Raw genomic sequence first — 21,808 nt, forward strand, 5'->3', positions numbered from 1 at the left:
CATTGAAGTACTGTCAGTACTTCGGTCAGTCCTTCTAGGACTTGTATAAAAGTGTTCATTGAACACACATATGTATAGAGTGTGGTGAATAGAGATTGAGTACCTTTTTTTAATATAGTTCTTGTTTTTCTCTCTCTCACTCACTCTCTCTGTCTCTCCCGCGTATACGGCATAAGCTCAAGCTCTCCATTAAACCTGAGTTTTCTTCCTTATGTTCGGTCTTCATACTTGCTTCCGCACGTTACTTTTTACAAAGTATATAATAGAGAGGTGAGGAGATTGGGTTTCGAACAAGGATTTCCAAATGATTGGCTTATGAATTGGATTAAACCAATATTTAAAGCCGGAGATAAGAATCAAGTATCAAATTATCGTACAATAATGGTGAGCTCAACTATTGCTAAATTATATAGCACTATTATGGAGCAAAAGATAAGCACATGGACTGAAAGTACAAGCAAAACAGCACTTGGGCAAGCAGGATTTAGACCAAAACACTCCACTGTGGATCATTTGGTCACATTGAGAGTACTCATGGAAGACAATCGACTACAAGGAAAAACACTTTATTGTTGTTTTGTTGATTTTAAGAAAGCTTTTGATACTGTACCACAAAGTGAGCTCTGGAATAGAATGGTAGAGATTGATATGCCATTAGAGTACCAAGTTGTTATTGCACGCCTATATGAACAAGTTAAATGCCAACTAAAAATGGATACTGGATTCTCAAAGTACTTTTTAAGTAACATGGGGGTCAAGCAAGGATGTCCACTATCACCCACACTTTTTGGCTTATGTATTGATAAATTAGAAAAAGTGGTAAATAAGGTTGCAAGAGAAGAAGGATTGAATGCTCCCAAATTGATGCAACATGTTATCTTATTGCTTCTATATGTTGATGATGTGGTACTCTTCTCATATGATGTTGATTGTATGCAAAATTTACTTGGGGTATTAGAAGAATTTTGTCATAGTAGTGGACTAGCAGTGAATGTGGAGAAAACAAAAATGATGGTAGTGCAAACCATCCAACCTCATCATTACCCTATGCTGACATATAAAGGTGAACATATACAATTTGTTCAAAGCTTTAAATATCTTGGTATTGATGTACCTGCCTGCCACAAATCAATGGAGTGCATGCTTTGATTCCAGGCTCCAAGCCAGTTGGAAATCGTATTACCTTTTGGAGAACCAATGCAACCAAAGTGATACTTGTGGATGGGAAGTAAAACTAATGTTGTTCAATGCCATGGTAACTCAAGTATTGCTTTATGGAGTAGAAGTATGGGGTGGCACCGTCTCTCTTAATGCATGGAATGAGATTGAGAAAATTCAAAAGATGTCTTTAAGGAGGCAATTAGGAGTTAAATGCGCTACCTCTTACCAGGTTATGCTCTTGGAAACAGGTGTTCGACCCATAGAACTATTGGCACTCCAAAAAGTATATAAATACATTACAAAAGTCAAGAATATGTCGAATCATTGATTACCACATATTTCTTGGAATGTTGGATGTAAGCTACAAAAGAATCATAAAAGTAAGATTCTCTCATCCGGATGGGTTGTTGACATAAGGAAATGGTTTAGAAGATGGGGTTTGGATGATCTTTTAGAGCTTTCAGGCAATGTTATGCAGTATGTAATGATTGAGGAAAGGTTGGTGGAATCATTAAGGATGAAGTGGGAAGATGCGAAGAGGACAAAGCTAGAATACTACATTGCAAATGTCAACCCGCAATGTCGGTCTCAATATAAAGCAAGAATGCCTATTGATCGTATCCAACCTTATCTCATTACCAATATGAGTAGTAATGCTCGTAGAGCCCTTACAATACTTTGCACTCGATCTCACAAGTTAGGTATTGAAGTTGCATCATGATATCAAAATGTAACGGACTTGAAGACATGCAAAGTATGCAATGAAGGCATGGTAGAGGATGAATGTCACTTGCTCTTCACATGCTCGACATATAGTGCAATTCGTTCAAGATATGCTGACTGTTGAGAATCAAGCTCAACTTGGTCTAGTGTGTGAAGTCACCTTGAGAGTGAAGAGACACTCCAATGGTCAAGAGTCACCATTATGTCACCACTTTGTATTCTAACATTTAGTATGAGTTATAGAATCATATTCTATGACACATAACTTATGAGCTTTCACATTCCCCATGCTCCATGAGGCTTGTAGTTAATGCAGAGAGAGGGTGACTACATAAAGCACCCTCCTCCCACCTTCTATAATGTTGAGTCTTTCTCCTTTGTCAATATACTTTTACCTTGTGTATTCTCTGTATTTCACTCACTCACTCACTCTCTCTCTCTCTCTCTCTCTCTCTCTTACACACACACATAACTCACATATCTTCCGCTTCACAAGAATCCATCTGTTGATTCTTTACACTGACATACTAAGAGGGAGTGATAACTTAAGTTCCATACTTAAGACACCACCGAGAAGGCTGAGCTCATATGTGTATGCTTTATTCACACATAGAGACTTTGCGCTTCAATGTATGAATACCCCTTCTTAGGAAAGAGACACATATCAAGAACACATGTATACTTCGGTCCCATAGGTCAAAATTGACGTCTTTATGGACGATAAAAATTCTAATTCTAATTCTAATTCTCTCTATCACACACCCACCCACCCACACATTCAAAATTCTAATTCTCTCTATCACACAGTTTACAGTTCTGTGGATTGAAGAAGAAGAAGAAGAAGAAGAAGAAGACGACGACGACGACGAAAGCCTTGGCCGTTCGAGATGACGACGGTGCAGCGATGCCAGAGGATCGGCTGCTCCTCCACCTTCTCGCCAGATGATAACGCTGAAGGAAGCTGCCGATATCATCCTGGGGTATGTATGTATGTATGTATGTATGTATGTATGAATCTTCCGGCCACTTTTTTCTTCTTCTGTTTTGCTTCGTTGCCATATCCTCCTCAGGCCAAGTAGAAGATTACCTAGAATGCGATGTGCTAAAATACTGTTTTTCTTTGTTTATGAAGATTGAATCTATAATAGGTTAGATCATTTGGCTAGACTGCATATGCAGATTGAACCTATCAGAGCATATCCGCTTCATAGCAAGTTTGAATCTTTCTACAGACATTCCTAAGGCTCGAACTGATATGTTTGTCTACCACGAGTAGGCAGAATAAATTTTCATATGAACTTCATTGGTGAGGCCCTCAAATGCTACCATGTATGGGAAGGTTCAGTCTATAATGTGTTAGATCAGATGCAATGTAGTTGTGAGGATCGTACTGTCAGTTATAGACACCTTGCATAGGAAGACGAGTGTGTAATATAATAGGGCATTTACTATCCAGTTGTGAGGCTTTATATATTAGGTATATCTGTATACCTTGCATCTTTTTATACCATTCATTTGTTTCAATTGGATTTATAATGTGCTAGAGCATATAGGAGGGTCAAACTTCTACCTTGAATAGGAAGATTGAGCTTCTGATATGTTTGGTTTTATACGTCTTATTTGCGGGGATCAGATTGCCACTTTAAATAGGGAGATTGTGACTTTAATATGCTAGATCATATGAAACGAGGCCAAAGGTATCAGAGTTGTCTGGCGTGAATAGGAAAATTGAGTCTGTAATAAGTTCAATCATATTTGATGGGGATAAAACTGTCAATTGTAATGTGTAATACAACCACACAACATTCATCCATCAATTAAATACTTTATTTACTTTTTATTATGTATATGCCTACCTTGAATAGGAAGGCCGAGTTTGTAATATATATTATGTTAGATCACGTGGCATTCATTTGTGAAGCCCATTGAAGAAGCATATGTGCAGGAGATATCCAGTCTATGATGTGTTTGATCATATGTGGTCCATTTGTGAGGCACAAGAATGACAGATAGAACTATCTTGAATAAGAAGATTTAGTCTATAATAGGCTAGGTAAAAAAACTATCCATTCGTGAAATTCAAACTGTCAGATATGGTACCTTGCATAAGAAGAATGAGTCTGTGATTTCCATTGTAAGGCTCAAAGTTGTTAGAGATCTCTACGTCAACTAGGAAGATATTCTCTGTAATATGTAAATCATCTATCTGGTTTCATTTGTGGGGTTAAGCATCCAGTTTTCTTCCTTGAATCGGAAGTTTAAGTTTGTTATATCTTAGATCATATGCTGTTCATTTGTGAGGCTAAAGGTGGAAGATATTTCAGATCATGTCCATTATGAGGTTCAAACTGTCATATATTTCCAGCAATTTTTTTATTCATGCTTATATGGAGGAAATGTGACCATCCAAGTCTTTATGAAACCAAAAACATAGAACATTGATGGTGATTTGTGCATATGCCATGTCTTTTCAATTGTGGATAGTTGCGATGTGTTTTAACCTATGAATTAGCTCAGACAGGAATCCTAAACCATGGTTTCATGAAATACATCTCTTTCATGATTAAGATCATTTGAGGCATGTGTTGATGGGACTAGACATAAATATTCCTAACCATGGGAGGGATGGAGGGAGTAACAGTGAGTGTCTTTCATGATTAAGGTCATTTGAGGCATGTGTTGATGGGACTAGACATAAATTTTCCTAACCATGGGAGGGATGGAGGGAGTAACAGTGAGGGAGAGAGAGAGTAACAGTTTTTATATTTATCCTGTCTGCTGAAACATGACCTGTTGCTGGTGTTGAATGGGACCTCGGTGCGTGCTCAATATCCAAGAACAGCCTGTAAGTGAAATGCATCATTTATTTATTGTTAAATTAAAGATTTATCAATCACTTGAATGCTTAGTCTGCATCTGCATCTGCACCTATACTATTTGAGCTGTTAATTTCCTATTTCTAGACATAGCTTCTGTCAGTATTAATCAGATGTCCTCTTTAATTCCTCTCTATTGTATTCATATTTTTGACTGCCTCCTCGAACCCCTTGTCTCAAAAGATGAATCATGATAGTTCTTTATGAAAGGAACAAAGTCAATGTTGTGAAAATAAAACGAGTCCGCTAAATAACATTGGTTGATTATGTGAGAGACATATGTATACAACTTCTTCAAGTATCTGGGAAGAATATATCATGTTGTCCCCATCTCCTGTACTGTTTTCTATCTATTTGCGAATAATAACTTTTTAATCCCATGTTTTGTTTTAAAGTCATACAAAATTAAAGTTCCACTGCTTGATCAATCTTACGTTAATTCCCTGCTTTGGTTATATCAATTCTATATATACAAATACTTCTATATTTCAGCTTTCTTAGAGTCCGCCCACAGTTTGATGCACTTCACAATTTCGACACCCTTTGGAAGATTGAGAGAATAGGAGGCTAATGAGTTTGTTGGGAATGTTTTATATTTGTGTTGTAAAAGTTTGAAATTGCTGATCAATGATTGTCAACATTTCTGTGAATTATATCCTTGTTATGTTTCAGCAAGAAGTTTCATTTATGATATTTCTATTTTAAAGTCTTCAGCATGCTACTTCTTTTGGTGCAGCCATTCTTCCATGATGGGGGCAAGGAATGGAAGTGCTGCAAGCAGAAGAGCCACGACTTCACTTTATTTCTTGAAATTCCTGGGTAGGTTACAATTGCTGTATGTATCTCAACTGGACTTGGACAATCTTGTGTGGCATCAAAATTCATTGATGTGATAGAAGCCTACATTGTTGGTTTATTATGATTGGGTATATTATTGAGTAGTGCTGACATGAGTTTGCTTGGATGCATGATGTGATAGACACCTACATTTTTCACTTCAATAATGATTAGCATATCCAATTCAATAGTGATTATACAATGTGGTATTGTGTTTGACTGTATGATTTTCTTTCATTTCGTCAAATGTTTAATTTTTCCCCTTGATTTTTTGTTTTGTTTCATCTCTTACAAGAGGTGATACATGTATTTCTTGCTGTATATGTTTGTTTGTATATGCGCATACACCTACACAATTGCTCATACTCTCTGTATGTGCATGCGTGTATACATGGGGACATGTTTGCACAAGTTTCTAGCTCATGCTTCTATAATTTGCTGTTGCTCAACTGTTTTCATTCCAGATTGTTTCTGGTTTTCAGAGTCAAGATGGTGTTCTTGATAGGATTCCTTTAAATATTTTTGGAAATGAGTCCTTAATTATTCTAGAAATGTCACTAGCGCAATCACAGATGCTCAAACTCATCAGTATAGAAGGGTTTATTAACTTCTGGCAAAATGCATGCACGACCAAGGATTTTAAGTCCTAAATCCAATGGAGGATCTGGAATACTATTGCGAACTGCAATCAATTGCTGAAATAGAATGACAATATATTAGGATGACTAAGCAAGTTTTTCACTAAAATACTTAATTTTACAAGCAGCATCTTTATGTATGATGTATTTTACACTGAAAAATTTAGTCAGCCTGGTCGCACAGTAAGGGTTGTTAACTTGATACATTTTGTATTTTTGCCCACAGGTGTACAACAGGTAAGCATACTTCCGAGAAGCCCCAGACAACATTCACTTCTGCAAGAAAAAATACTCATTTGACACCAGCTACACAAATCAGTACGTTACCTGTAACCAGGGAAGCTTGTTCAAGATGTAGACAAGGGTTTTTCTGTGCTGATCATGGTACGCTATCTTATAAGTTGGCTTCTCTTAATTCACAGACAGCACAACAAAAACTCAAAAGTTGAATATTTTGTTTGAAGGTACTCAGCCAGGAGTTAATACTTCTTTGAAGGTGTCAAAAGTAACAAACAATACAGATTCTGTAAAGAAGGATCAGGACCAACCAAGAACTATTGATATCAATGCACAACAAGTTTGCAAAAAATGTAAGAGGACTTTTACAGAGATGGACAACCATGATACTGCATGCAACTATCATCCAGGACCTCCTCTCTTCCATGATAGATCACGGGGTGTAAGTTGTCTCTTTTGTTCACTTTTTCTTTATGTGTTTAGATTCATCGTTATATGCCATACTTTTAATGAAGGAATGCATGAACATGCACATTCAGGTCAAAATATTCTTAATAAGAACATAATTAGGCATCCTGATTTCAAAAATGAAACAAATTTTGCTGAACTCAAATTTCTACGTGATTGTCTGAAATATATTTGCTCAAACTTACTGATAACTTTATTGGTGTGCAGTGGTCGTGTTGTAATGTGCACGTTCAGGAATTCAATGAGTTTCTGGAAATACCCCCTTGCACTAAAGGCTGGCACCAAGGAACTTTGTGACATTATGGGATGTCTGAATAGCGATGCAGGGTACTGACCCTAGAATTGGATCTATATTGCTAGAAAACAGTGTATTTTCCTCTGGAGCCTTGGAATGTGTCATTCTTTTAGAGCTACAGTTCATGATCAATGGAAGAAAGCACAAACCAAATCAGGATATTTTGACAAAGTCTTACTGTTTTTCATCTCATGTTGTTTCTGTTTCAGATGATTTGTCAAGATAATGGTTGGTGTCAGCAGTTACTTTCAAAATCTTACAAGGGTTGTGGAATTGTTTTCCTTTGATGCGTCTTACAACATACTGTATCATTACCCAAATAGGTCCCTGTTTTTTTAATACATCTTTCAAACACATGACTATTTTGTATAAATTTTTGTGGGTCGTTATTTGTGAGAAAATTATATGGACCTATGTTAACTAATTGTTGTCAACTATATGTAGATGTTCAAGCTGGAGATCATGATCAATGTAGATTGTCCCAGAGGTTCCCCTGAGGTCTCTTATCTAGTTACACTAGAGATGCTTGATAAATGGAAAGTAATTGTACATGTCATCGTGTGTCACTCAGATATTGCAACATACCTTGAGCCTTCTAAACTATTCCTAATATGGATAGACTAGCATAGACATATATTATGGTTTACAATGTGGTGTTTGAATCCTCATACCTAGAAAAAATTCCCATAATGGAGTCTTTACATCACGGTCCAATAACTCAATAGTTTAGTGTCTAGATTGGGCAATCAGCATGTAATGTCAATGATAACAAACAAACGGATACAGACAATTGGGAAATGTAAAGAGATTATTCAAAATAGAGGGCTCTTAAATGGTTTTGTAAGATTGCATAGACTTTACATAACCTTACCTTCTTGTATAGGGTTGTAAAACTATGGAATGAATTGTTCTTAGGTATTCACTAGAGTCTGGTTGGAGAACATAGACACAAGAAGGTTATGGACATGGTGGCAATTGAACTTGGGTTTATCATTGCAAGGAACTTTTCTATCTCTAGATCATTGATGCAAATGAAGTGTTACTCAAAATCACAAAGGAGCTTCCACAAGAAGTAAAGTACCTATGGATTTACTAATGAAATTTGACTCAAAATGTGAAGAACAGTACATCATGTGAGAAACTACTTCTAGGTTTCAATATATTAATGGTTGAGGGTCTGAGATCTCTTTCTTAATTTCATGGATGGTGTGCAACGTCATTCTTAATTGGTGGACTAATTTGTCTAGTTAACTTTGTTAACAAATGAAAACTCAACTTGATAACTAGTGACATGAGAAATTCCTCTTTTGCCAACTTAAGAGCGACTTGGGATGTCTCAACCATGGAAGTTTGAGGCAAGAGAAGGTTTGTGATGCCCTTAGATGTTCTTGGTCACATTCACACCACACTAATGATTTAAATGAGTTTACAACCTATACAGATAAGTTCAAGTAGTCTTTGAACTTTCATCATATGATGGTGATAGATCATTGCAACTATTTGTCTTAAACAAGAAAATCCTAGCCAACAGAAATGTTGGAAAACCCAAAATCTGAGGGAAAACCAACAGATACAGACATGCTTTACTTGATCATCATGCTTGACAAAAATAGTGCATGACAATTTTACAATGTGAAAGACATTTTGATGCGTTTCAAAACTCACCTTGCTTGCTGGCATTGACATCAATGTAGTACTTAAAAGTCAAGACTCCTGACCGAAGAGCATCAAACTTACATTGACATTGTTATCATGAAAGAACTTACTAATGGAACTTTATGTATTAGTTTTGAGCAAGGTAAATGCCTTGTTGATATCTCTACTTCTTCAAAACCTCAGTACAATAAAGCTGAACATTTTTAGATACTTGATATATAAGAAGATTTTTAACTTCGCACACTCAATATATCAGTTACAGGCCTTTTGACATACCCATCGTAAGCTGCAACACATGATATTTTACGATCAATAATTCATTGCCAAGTCAAAATCTACTTTCAATTGTTTTGCTTTTTGTGAATTGAGCATAATGATGTTGAATGTAGGTTGTAACTATTGGTATTTCCGGTAGGAATACTCAAAAACCATCAAACTTCATAATGGTTTTAAGTAGGTTCGATTATGATTTCTTTTATAACCACAGTATTTATTTGCTTGAAATATTGAGTAGCTTGATAATAAAAAAATGCCTTTTGCATTTGAATCCAGTATGGTCAAGAGTAGGGTAAATGTATTTTCTTTATCAAAACCATAATTACTGATTACTCCATGTCATTTATTAACAGAAGACAACTATTGATTAGAGAAGGAGGACAGCAAGCCTGATGTGCAAAACCAGTAGTAGAAAAGGTTCCTTCATAATATCTTGTCTCTTTCACAATGGCTAACTCCTTTCATTATTGGTAAGATTCCACAATACAATTGTGTATGTTGGAGTGTGAGATCAAAGTTCAAGATCTCATCCACATATGTGACCAAACATGCTAACTTCACATAACCTCAACTAGGATATACATATCCATGGATATATACAGGGGGTGTTATTTTCAAGTTGATATAAATATGAATATCAATGTCAAGTGTCATTCACAAATTTTAATACAAATAAATTGAAAAAAGCCTTAAACCGGATGTAGCTGGCTTTGATTGGCTGAGACACATGGCTGCAATCTTTTCACATGAACTGTCTTGTAAGTGTAAGACAATGCCAATGCGACAAACACACCGAAGTTTAAAGCAGACAAAGCTGCAAGAAGATAGTAATAGTAGTCGAGGCGACATCTATTAAGATTACTCACAATCCAACTGCTATTTCCTCCAGCACTTGTAATAACCTCAACAAGACTTATAACAGCACTGCTTAGGTAGCTCCCCGCGCCATAACCACAGAGATACAAAGCCATCCCTGTACTTCTCATATTGTCTGGAACCTGATCATAGAAGAACTCTTGCTGTCCAACTAGAGCAAAGACATCTGATATACCAAAGAGTATGTACTGTGGGACCAGCCAAAACACACTCATTGGAATTGTTGTGCTTGGATCATCCAGCAATCCGTAATCTTCAGCAACATCAAGACGTCTTCTTTCAACAAGGGCTGCGATTATCATTGTGAAAACAGATAACAGTAAGCCAATCCCTAGTCTTTGAAGTAGTGTCAAACCACGTCCACTGCTTGTGCACCATCTACTCAATGGAACGATTATCCATTCGTAGATCGGAAGCATAACAAGTACTGCAAGAGACGAGAACGCAAGCACTGATGCAGATGGAATGGTGAAGAAGGAACCCACTGCTCTGTCCAGTGTTGAAGCTTGCTGAACAAAAAAGGTAAGTGTTTGTGAAAGAACAAGGCCATAAACAATGGTCGTTAGCCATAGTGGAAGAATTCGGATGATTAATTTCACTTCTTCAACCTGTGTGACAGTACAAAGTCTCCAAGGATTCCTGTTATCTGTCAAGGATTTGAGACCACACTCTAATAAGGGATCTCCTTCGGGAGTTGCCGCTTTATCAAGGCATCTGTACAGTGTAGACACCTTTATAAGTCAAAACCACAAGGTTGAACATAGAAAATCAAACCCAAACAAAAAGAGAAACGACTAGAAAAGTGGGCGAGGGGAGTAATAAATGATGATTAGAGCAAAAATCTATGGATGCAATCTTCACTTTGGAGTGGCAGTACACATACCCTAGACCATAGCCATTTCCCTACTCAGGTCATAAATGTCAAAAGTGTAGGTATAGAATTCATGGAAACCTTCTTGCGCTATAATCATAAGAACCATCTGATCGAAGCTTACCTATCAGAAGAAGTCATCCTCATAGGGAGAGGATGCTGCATTACCCTCATGAAAGAAATCTTCCTCGTACACATCAGCCAACCAGAAAAAAATGTCTACGATACCCTCTTTAACAAGACAAGGTATACTCCAATGCAATGTTGTTATTGTCAGCATAATACCAAGCATACAAGCTAATCAGAATATGGTATATTTGTGTGAGAAAGCACTGCTCTGTTCAACACATTAAGATATCATTACAGAATCACTGCTCTAAACACCAAAAAATCTGGATAATTTTAAAACTTCAAGCACCCAAGATATGTTGTGATTAGAGTTGGAATCGGCTGGCCACGTATGCTACCAATGGTCACTCAGGAATGTGATTCAATCGACAGACAGACAAATACAGAATGTAAAACAGAGACACACAATATTTTACGTGGAAAACCCTAAAACGAGAAAAACCACGGGGCCTTTAGGGCACTAAAACTTCCACTATGACAGAGTGTATACAGATGGTTACAGACTCCTTAGATCACTAAGGGAATATCATAAATCTCAAGGCCACAACCTTGATACAGACTTCGTCCCACTGAGTGGATGGAACACATACATACCGTAATCCTTTTGTGTGTGCAAGCGGTCTTCTCCCCTCAGTTGATTTTTCGTCATAACACTCATACAAAATCATGTCATCCTCTGGTACCAAAACATTCCACTTGTACGCAGCTGCCACAAATACTTGAATAACACCAAGTAAAGGACTCCCACCCGACAGATGATTTCTGTATAATGGAGTTCCAGCAAGGAAAAGGGAACATGATATTGCAATCAAAATAGCCAATAATCCATAGCCAAGCCCATAGCTAGCATTATCCTCGATATACACAAGTACTGTAAATGCCAAAAATGCACCCATGCAAAGGCCGAAGTACCACCAGTTAAAAAATGAACTTTTCATCTTATTTTCAACCGGGTCTTCTTCATCAAATTGATCTGCACCAAATGCTTCAAGGCAGGGTTTCACACCCCCTGTACCGATTGCAATCAAGTAAAGAGAAACAAAAAGGAAAACCAACTGTATTGTTGTTGCTTCAGGACAGCTTTCATCACTAGCACATGCAGCAGGTTTCAGCGAACTTACAGATGCTGAGAGAGTCAAAAGAATCATACCCTGGAATTCAACAGCACTCGAAGGGCGTGATAAATATTAAATTTAGTACCCTTAAATGCTTCAAAAATCTCAATTAATTAATGAGGGAAAGTTAGCATGCTCCAAAAATGATAATTAATTCAGTGCAGAGCATTACAAAGACTCATAAGGAAATTTTGATAAGAAATACAGCAACTGTATCTACTGCAGACCTATCTCTACTTACAAGGACATAAAATATTGACAAATATACAATAGTCCAATATTTTCCCCAGTATGTATCTGCAATGAAGGCTCCAAATATAGGCAAGACTGTTGTAGCGCCAACCCAATTATTGACATGTTGGGATGCTGACGCAGCCCCAAAATGCAGACTATTCTTCATGTATAGCACAAGATTTGCAGTGATGCCATAGTATGCAACCCTTTCCATCAACTCATACACTATTTCACCATAAACAAAGCAAAAGCATTTCAATACTAGATTGAAAGATAATTTAATAAAAAAAGTTCCCAATAAAAAGGTACTTATGAATGGGATCTATTATGTGCATTTGTTACCAATATCAGGTTAACAAAGCCAAGCGGATTAAAACCGCTGACCTTTTACATCCCTTGCACATTCCTAATAATAATAAATAGAAAAGTATATCCATAGACTATCCTCAAATTGGTGGATAACCAAAATGGGTAAATCAAATTATTGAGGACATGCTTTGAGTATCTGTTGCTACGAAGCCCACAAAATAGGAGTTATCTCCCAAATTTAGAGTTTGCTTATAATAGCTCTAAGCATACACTGATGGGATATAGTCCTTTTATGTTGATGTATAGATTTTAGCCATGAGCCTCATCACTATTAATATATATTGTGATGAGTTGATAATTACACAAATCTTTCTAAGGGATATACAAGATATGATGCATATTGCACGAGATAATATAAAAAAGGCTCAAGATAGAGCAAATTTTTATACCGACCATAATAGGCAACCTCATGTATTTAAACTTGGACCCAAGATATTTCTATATGTGGCTCACAATTCTAAGACATTGTTTACAAATATAGGCGCTAAATTAATTCTACGGTTTTGTGAACCTTTCACATTCCTCAAACACATTGGTTCATTGGCCTATCACCTTGCTCTTCCTGATGGTGTTGAAATCCATTTGTTTTTTCATGTAAGTATTTTGAAAGAACTCTTATAACTGAAACTCTAATTACTTCTAAGGATTTAGCTTCTAAACCACATGTATCAGAAAGAATTCTCGATGTTAAAACAAAATATTGACCCCAAAACAACCTTAAAATTAAAAGTTAAATGGATGTGTACGACTATTATTAAAGGTGCTACATGGCAACACACAAACACCATTACAACTAGCTTCCCTGGTTTTACACGCAAGAATGCAATGTCTTAAAGAGGAAGAGTATGTTACGGGCATAGCCATAACTTATCCCGCAGTAGTTTTTACCGTAATTTTCTACACACGAGGATAATTGTGTGAGGGTTACTTGAGAATGCAAAGATGGGGGGATTATTTTTAATCCTAGGGATTACACCAATCTTTAAGGGCCAAATATGACCTTGCTTGTGGCATTGGGTCTTGCTATAAATTTGAGGCGTAGCTAAACTCGTAAAGGGGAGAGTCGATTACATTAAGACCATAATCTTGTGGTGAGTGCACTAGTGCCATGTATGACTCAACACCCATACGTGGTGGTATTGGAAGCCATTTAGGGCTCGGGTTTGTTTCAATTCCTTTGCTTGGGGGTGGTCAAGTGGATCAACACCCTTCTTTCTCTCTATCTCTTTATTTCTTATCTATTTCCTTATTTTCATGTTGATATTAGATATATCTGTGGCAACATCTAATCTAATCAATCTATGTCCACCAACATGGAACCATCTAAATTTATGGCCCCCTAAAACCTATTGTGTACTCTGGCCAATTCCACACAACTCTGGATTTGGCTTAGTAAATCATTCAATTGAAATGGTGTTGAGTACTACCTTGTGAAAAGTTTAAATATACTCTCCATGGAACTTTCCTACCTTTAGGTACTTTCTATACATGTTGGAACACTGACAAACGTATTGTACAAAATTCAAACCCCCAAACCAAATGTTCATATGAACAAAACAAGACGTTACATTGATGTACAAAGAGATTAAATTCTTCTTATTTATAATGTGCACGTGTACATTCACAAACCAGGCCCCATGAGATGCACAATATTAACTAAATGAACAAAAAAACTACTCTCTTGATTAGTTGACATACTCACGATTTCTCATTAGAGCACAACAAAAACTTTGCCTCATACCTTGTGAAGTGCAGCATTGCCAAGTCTAGCGGATTAATTTTCACATTAACCCATGAATTTTGAGGAGGATTACAAAACTGCCTACTCTAGGGTAATTTACATCTACAAAGTGAGAGAAATAGTTAATAAAATTTTGGATATTTGATCACTGCAGTTACTCTCTTTACCATGTTTCTTCCATTATTGACACAACACAAAACAATCGAGTAGTTCATATGGGAAACTACATAGCATTTATGCCAAGGATAAAGGTTGAATTTTTTCATGTCATGTCCAATGCATTTCTCTACTTATTCAGTCTCTAAAAGGAAATGCCATCTACACAGACCTAGGCTTGCATGAAATGGTTCCTTGATACAGTCAGCAAACGGCCCTTATTATACACTATTATCATCCATTTGTGATAGCCGAAACATAAATTTTCAAAATTATGCTACTGAAATTGTCATTGCTCATTTTCTTCTTTCATATGAGGTACTGTACTACATCATACTTGGAGGTGGCGAGGAAATCAACATAAAAAGTACGCCTGTTCAAATTCTTCTTTCTGTTCATGACATTCTCATTATCTCTGAACCTTGTGCATGTCTACAACATCATTTTAAGACCTTGAAGGTTTTTTCTGTGAGAATGGTCCCAGAGTAACCCTAGGAAAGACAAAGGCCATGATCTTCCACACACTCATGCAAACTCACTGACAAAGCTGTCTTCGCCCTAACAGGAGGGCAATATGAAATAGTCTATTCCTATGTATATCTAGGTGCCACATTTACAAACATGATTGAGCACTTCTCTATGTCTGAAGCCGCCAAGAATTGACTCGCTTGAGGATATGCAGGTCTAGCCATGCTAGGATAACGGTGCCACCAGGCACACTTCCAAGACCCCTGCACCAACATATGGTTATTCAACACCACAGTCACCCCCGCTCTCATGTATGGTGCAACCATATGGCCTTCAGGCTATGGATGACATGAATTCACCCATATTTGTGATGATAATTTGACCCATAGGCCAAATTTGGCCTATAGTAATACATCTTCCTTTCTTTTTCTCCATGGTACATTTCTTCTAATGTCGGGGTTTAATCCAATAAAAAGTTGAATTAATTTTATTGCTCTAAGTAATTAGATCATACCGTGGAATGTAGGAGGTTGAACGTACGACCTTCTCGGCTCCATTAGTCAACTTTACCAAGCGAGCTACATCATGTCTTCTCTCAAAACATTGCATCTACGGATTCTTCTCTCTGTCTCTCTCAAATTTTGGCCTTAGAAGACGTTAATATTTCTTTCTTTCTTTCTTTCTCTCTCTCTCTCTCTCTCTCTCTCTCTCTCTCTCTCTCTCTTCAATTTCATGAAGAAGAATCCATCTTTCTATCTCAAGAACTATCAAACAAGCTGTAGAAGAAAGAGAAGGGTTGATAAATATAGTAATCCAAATCTTACCTATAATGAAAGCACAGGCTCGCCAGCTACCGGCAGCAATATGATCTGCCCGACTAGTTACACCATAGAGGATCAAAGGAGAAGAAGAAGAAGAAGAGCGAGGCAATGGCGATGGCGATGGTGATGGCGTTGCTTCTGGCATGGTATTGGGAACATATTGCAGGAGAGGTCTGCTCATATCATCATGGTGATCATCAGCATTGTCACATGCATCAGATCGTTTGGCACGATGGTCAGTGGCCATTTGGGGGGAGAGTAAAGGAATTCAATGGGAGCTTAATGGTAAGAGGGATCCATGGGGGTGGGGGGGGGGGGGGGGGGGGGGAAGAAGAAGAAGAAGAAGAAGAAGGGAAGGAAGCAGCCCTGCCTTCCTCTGTTTCTTCCTCTGTTTTCCCCTGCTTCTTCTTCTTCCTTCTTCTTCCTTCTTCTTCTTCTGCTTCCTATATTACATAAGACTTCTTCTTCTTCTTCTTCTTCTTCTTGTGCTTCCCATACATATTACATAAGAATATACATACATACATACATACATACATATGTATGTATGTATAGTAGAATCTAAGTTTAATGTTCTGATCTTGGCTTTGGGCTTTGGCTTTGGTTTTGGCCTGGGCCTGGGCTTGATTCATGTCTTTCTTTCTGGACAAAGACACACTCTGGCCCTGCGAGAAAAGAGACCCTCAAGACAGAGGGCCCTCGTCTTTACCCTCTCTCACCTAACAATACAATGTTGACGCACAACACACTCGTGAGACACATGCTTCTGTGTCCTTGTCGATGTTTTGCATCCATCACTTTGCGCATTCCATTGTTCACATTTTCAAATGCTTCTATGTGTGTGTGTGTGTGTGTGTGCATATATGGATTTGATTACCAACTATCCACATAGAGAGAGAGAGAGAGAGAGAGAGAGAGAGAGAGAGTTAAAGAATTGGTTGTTCGGCGTGCCCCACTACAAACCCCATGCGACAGCGACACCAATCAATTGTGGGTACCATTGCAATGTTCCTTTTGCATACATTTTATTGATATAATTGTGTGTGTGTGTGTGTGTGTGTGTGTGAGAGAGAGAGAGAGAGAGAGACTCTTAAAGAATTAACCATCCAACATGTCCCACTACAAATCCCATATAGCCCTAATAGTGGACACCACTAAGTTGTGGGTACCATTGGGGTGTTCATTTCACATATATTTTATTTATATAATTGTGTGTTTTCAACAAAGAGAGAGAGAGAGAGAGAGAGAGAGAGAGAGAGAGAGAATACGAAAGAAAAAGAGATTTAAAGAAAGTGAGCGTAAGTGAGTGAGATGGACATGACACTTTATCCACTAGTGTCGGGTTTCTTCCATTCAATGAAAAAGTACCATTCTTTAACATAGTCAATGATGGGCTTTTAATACATCCATTGGCCCAAAGGAGTGTGTAGTTGGCTTATTATCTCAATGCATACATACATATATGAATCTTGTTAGAAATATTATATGCTAATTCGTGAGGAGTGTGTAGTTGGCTTATTATCTCAATGCATACATACATATATGAATCTTGTTAGAAATATTATATGCTAATTCGTGGCTCCATCTATATGCCGAATTGGTCACGAACATCAAGCATGACGAGTTGTTAGTTTCACCTTTGATTATGATTTTAAAAAATAAAAGTGTTTAATCATGATTGTTTTTTAAATTGTGTATCTAGTATCTTTACAGATAACCTCAAAGATACTGTAGTGGGGGACATGTCCGTGGACCGTACTTTTAGAGGAAGCTTGGCAGATGGCATCTAAAAAAAATACAGATTTTGAAAGAGTTAACTAACTTGAATGAGAAAACTTCTACCCATCAACATAGGTAAGGGTGAAATACATTTATCGTCCGTAGACAAGTAACTTTGTGAAGTGTCCATGCAAAACAAAATACAACATATGCCATATGTGTAAATTTTCAATGATTGTAATATACAATGTGCGTTCCTAGTGGGTAGCAATTAATAAGGGTAACTCTCATGATTTAGAAATAAATTGTATAGAAATATATGCGATTTATTTTTCCTTCTTTTGTGATTCCTAACAGGCGTTGAGCTACTTATTTACTACTATGAGATTTGTTTTTATCTATGTTGTAAGTGAATAAAGTACCTTGTACTAGTGAAAACATCGTAAAACCTTGATATTCCTGATTTAGTTTCCCATTTGGGTACTGGAATTATTATTTTGCAGTAGTGAAAACATCGTAAAACCTTGATATTCTTGATTTAGTTTCCTATTTGGGTACTGGAATTATTATTTTACCTTTTGAAGCTTGATGCTCATTGATGTTTCAACACCTCTCACAAACTAATAATGGGTAACTCTTTAACCATTGTTCATCACTCTCCTCTTAATAGTTTTCTACACTCTACAAACAATGAGCTGCGTTGTTATTATCATATCAATAAGTCAATCCAAGTTTCTAAAGCAAGTAATTCTACACAACCCAAGTTTTTGGCTTGCCCAAATTGTGCCAAGTTGGTTTTTGGGAATACATTAAAAAAAGGCAACCAAAATTAGTTTGTTTAATTACGGTCTAAAAGTTGCTTAATATTTGCTTAAATAATAGAGTAGTTACAGTAAAACTAACTCATGTTGTTAGTACTTAGCACCCCCATGTTAGTTGCAACCCTCGTATGTAAAAGTATATCGGTCAACATAAAATTGAATAATGCCACTTATTTCTTGTCATGTGTTACTCAATAATAATGAAATCGTGTTTTAGTCATTCATCGAGGAAAAAGCAACATAGGGTTGTCTTTTTGGTTTTGAAAACCAAAGTAATGATGGTGGTCTTTTCTTTTGGGAAAAGTAAAGCCATGTTGGATTCTTGGTTCGTTTAGGAAAAGCAAAGAAAAGTTGGGCCAAGTAATAATGCAAAAGTAGTGGAGGGTGTTTGTATTTGTTTGTTAAAAACATTGTCTTAGTTACACGTCAATAGCTTCCTCTCTCTTTGATTGATTTGTTGCACATGACGTATTGGTTTGTTTGACATAGGTGCCTAGAGATTCAAGGCTCGAAATATCGTGTGGTAACTTTGAAGAAGAACAGGAAGGCTATAAGATTTTGGTTACTCATTATTAAGACAATTATGGTTTAGAATGGAACTTCTTTTGAAATTCAAAGTAGTTGAGTTTGAGAATGATGTTTAAGGCTTGAAATATTGTCAGGAAGGTTATAAGATTTTGATTACTCATTGTTAATACATATATAGTTTAGAGTCAAACTTCTTGTGAAATCCAAAATAGTTGAGTATGAAAATGATGTTTAGAATCATACTGTCGAAGATTAGGTGTTACATTCCCTTTCAATGAGTGACCAACTGGTAAGGCCATATGCACTAATAGCCATCCGAAGAGAATAAATTTAGTTGGCCCCTTGAATGACCAAATCCATTTCCAGTAGGTTTTCAAATGCAAAGTTGAGACCCCCCAAGTGGTCCAATGTTTCTGAGCTGCTAGTATCCTTGCATTTCGAGAAAGCAATAATGCTCTTCCAAGTTTTACTGAGTATTAAAAGAAAGGAACCTTTATGATCTGTTCCCCCAATGAATGTGACCAAAACTAGCCCCCCGAATCCCATGTTAATCTTGCAACCGGGTCTTTTGCATATAACCACAACATATCACACATATGCGCATTTGAAGGATAAGGATCGAGCATCCATTTCTTTCCAAATTTAGCAACGACTCTAACTGGTGCACTTCGCAAGTGTTGTAGATAACTAACTACACTCTAACGTGTAAGGTTGTAATGTATGATTGTCTAGGACCTTAAAGTAAGAAGCACACCCGTTAGGTGAAACTGCATTGACAGCCACCAATGTGTCATTTATGAAGCATCCAAACCACATATGTTCCTTTGTGGGTTGAAAGGTTGTAGAAAACGAAGAATATGATGCTGATATACTAGCGGTCATTATCTTGGCACGATGAACTAATTGTAATTGTGCAAGGCGATCTTCTTGTGACATTTGTTGAAAATGATTCCACGTTCTTACAAATGCAACATGCCCATTATCCAATTTTCCCCAGGCAAGGTGAGTTTTTAGGCCCAACACTTTTCCTACAGTATCCCGAAATAAAGAATTGGCAAGAAGAGGTTGATTAAGTAGCGCATCCCATGTATAAGGTTTGTCCTTAAGCAATAACGACTTAATCACATCCCATGCCCTTATGATTCCTAGCAAAAATCTATTGGATGCAAGATCCCGCCTTGGTGTCTGTACATCATTTAGGAATAACCATTTTAAAGAGGGTGACCAAACACTGCTCCGAAGTGCAAGAGACTACCAAGCATGCCCTTTGGTCATGTTCCTTGGTTCAACAAGTATGGAATAAAGTTCTTTCGTTATTTTTAACAATCAATGTTGGTTGCTTATTTTCATGGGGATCAACAATGTGGGGAGTGTTACATTCCAGTTTGATGTTGTATGAGGCAAATGATGTTCAAGAGGCAATGATGGTATATAATAGAAGATTGATATTGGTTAGCCCCTTTCAACAACCTCATAAGCAGGTGCGATCTGCCCAAATATGGAAAACAGTGACTACAATAACGTTATGGGCATTATGGAAATGTCGATGCAACCGACGTTATGATGCGACATATTAGTGTCTCTCAGATGTCTTGCGTGAGATATGGGAGAACTTGGTGGTAGTAGTTCGCGGCCAATATGACAACATGCAAGGTTCACCAGAGACTGTGAACAAGAGAAAGAAGAAGCTCCTTCACTTATGGAAAAAGTTACCCCTATTCTCTGAGTCAACTCAAGGGCCTCAATGGAACTATCAACTTCCTTGGACCCTTTCTTGATTAATAGTGAAGCACGGCAAAATGATTTATTTATTTATTTACCTTTTACAAAGTTCTAGCTTTGGTCTTAGGATTATCGTATATCATTGTACATGAAAATTGTAAGCTTAAGCTGTAGCATTCACATGTTTTTCTTAATACTAATGAGGAAAATCTTTGAAGAAAAAAAAAAAGGATGTTTAGAATCAAACTTCTTTTGATTGGTTTGTTGTACACAACATATTGATTTGTTCAACATAGGTGCCTAGATATTCAAGGGTCAAAATATCATGTGGTAGCTTTGAAGAATAATAGTTTATAAGATTTTGATTGCTCGTTATTAATACATATATAGTTTAGAATTGAACTTCTTTTGAAATCCAAAATAGTTGAGTGTGAAAATGGAGTTGTGATTCATATAGATTGGAAATGACCATGTCTTGTCTACACGTAGGTGAGAATTCTTTTATTTTGGCTTGAGTAGTTGTTGGACTTAATTTTGTAGAGTCTCTTGGTTTCTATGCAACCCAAAAATAAAGATCAAAACAATGAGAACATTGTGAATCGGATGCCAAATGATTATTTGAAGAACATAAAAAAAGCAATGATTGTAATTCAAAAGCTCATGGAAACTATACCAAATAATGACAGTTGTCATATTATTACCCACATGTACCCAAGAATGCTTGGTAAAAGGTTATGCATCTAATGATGTTCAAAATAATGTCTTCGATAAAATAAATGGGGCCTATACAAATAATGGTGTTCAAATTTTGATTATGGATTGAAATTGGTATTTGTAAAAGTGGACGTGACTATGGATGTTTCAGTGTTGCTCAATGTACAATCATGTCTGATACTTTCCTTGAGGTTGGTGGTAAAGGTGGTGTATGCACATGGTATCATGATTGCTTGCAACTCAAATCAGAATAGAAAGAAACCCAAAAGTTGTATAGTACAAGATTTACACGATGCATTGATGGACTTATTAGGATTCATATAAGTTTAGAACTACTATTGCAAAAAATGCTATAGG

General features: G+C 36.9%; 2 protein-coding genes across 7 annotated transcripts; one reads left to right on the plus strand and one right to left on the minus strand.

The window, feature by feature from the left end:
- Positions 1-2,745: 2,745 nt before the first annotated feature.
- PBS2 (cysteine and histidine-rich domain-containing protein RAR1) lies at positions 2,746-7,791 on the plus strand. Of its 5 annotated transcripts, XR_015531027.1 has the most exons (7): positions 2,915-4,729; positions 5,497-5,579; positions 6,462-6,619; positions 6,700-6,914; positions 7,148-7,267; positions 7,445-7,558; positions 7,680-7,791. XR_015531027.1 is itself a non-coding variant. In XM_087331234.1 (6 exons), exons 1-5 carry the CDS (start codon positions 4,691-4,693, stop codon positions 7,235-7,237), a joined length of 585 nt encoding a protein of 194 aa, XP_087187360.1. In that variant the 5' UTR covers positions 2,915-4,690; the 3' UTR covers positions 7,238-7,267; positions 7,445-7,589. The 5 variants fall into 5 exon arrangements, 3 of the variants coding, with proteins under 3 accessions (XP_087187362.1, XP_087187360.1, XP_087187359.1); XM_087331234.1 differs by lacking the exon at positions 7,680-7,791 and having other exon boundaries at positions 7,445-7,589; XR_015531026.1 differs by having other exon boundaries at positions 4,551-4,729; positions 7,148-7,558.
- Positions 7,792-9,607: 1,816 nt separating this feature from the next.
- Positions 9,608-16,209, minus strand: LOC147854373 (protein NRT1/ PTR FAMILY 8.1-like). Of its 2 annotated transcripts, XM_087330953.1 has the most exons (5): positions 15,951-16,088; positions 14,503-14,604; positions 12,400-12,617; positions 11,638-12,194; positions 9,608-10,757 (listed from the first exon to the last, which is right to left on the minus strand). In XM_087330953.1, exons 3-5 carry the CDS (start codon positions 12,604-12,606, stop codon positions 9,857-9,859), a joined length of 1,665 nt encoding a protein of 554 aa, XP_087187079.1. In that variant the 5' UTR covers positions 12,607-12,617; positions 14,503-14,604; positions 15,951-16,088; the 3' UTR covers positions 9,608-9,856. The 2 variants fall into 2 exon arrangements, with proteins under 2 accessions (XP_087187079.1, XP_087187078.1); XM_087330952.1 differs by lacking the exon at positions 14,503-14,604 and having other exon boundaries at positions 15,951-16,209.
- Between the last annotated feature and the right edge of the window lie 5,599 nt (positions 16,210-21,808).

This window comes from Azolla caroliniana, unplaced genomic scaffold (genome assembly GCF_043228905.1).
Source record: "Azolla caroliniana isolate FFs.n. ecotype wild unplaced genomic scaffold, voAzoCaro1.0.p SCAF_15, whole genome shotgun sequence".
Taxonomy (NCBI): Eukaryota; Viridiplantae; Streptophyta; class Polypodiopsida; order Salviniales; family Salviniaceae; genus Azolla; species Azolla caroliniana.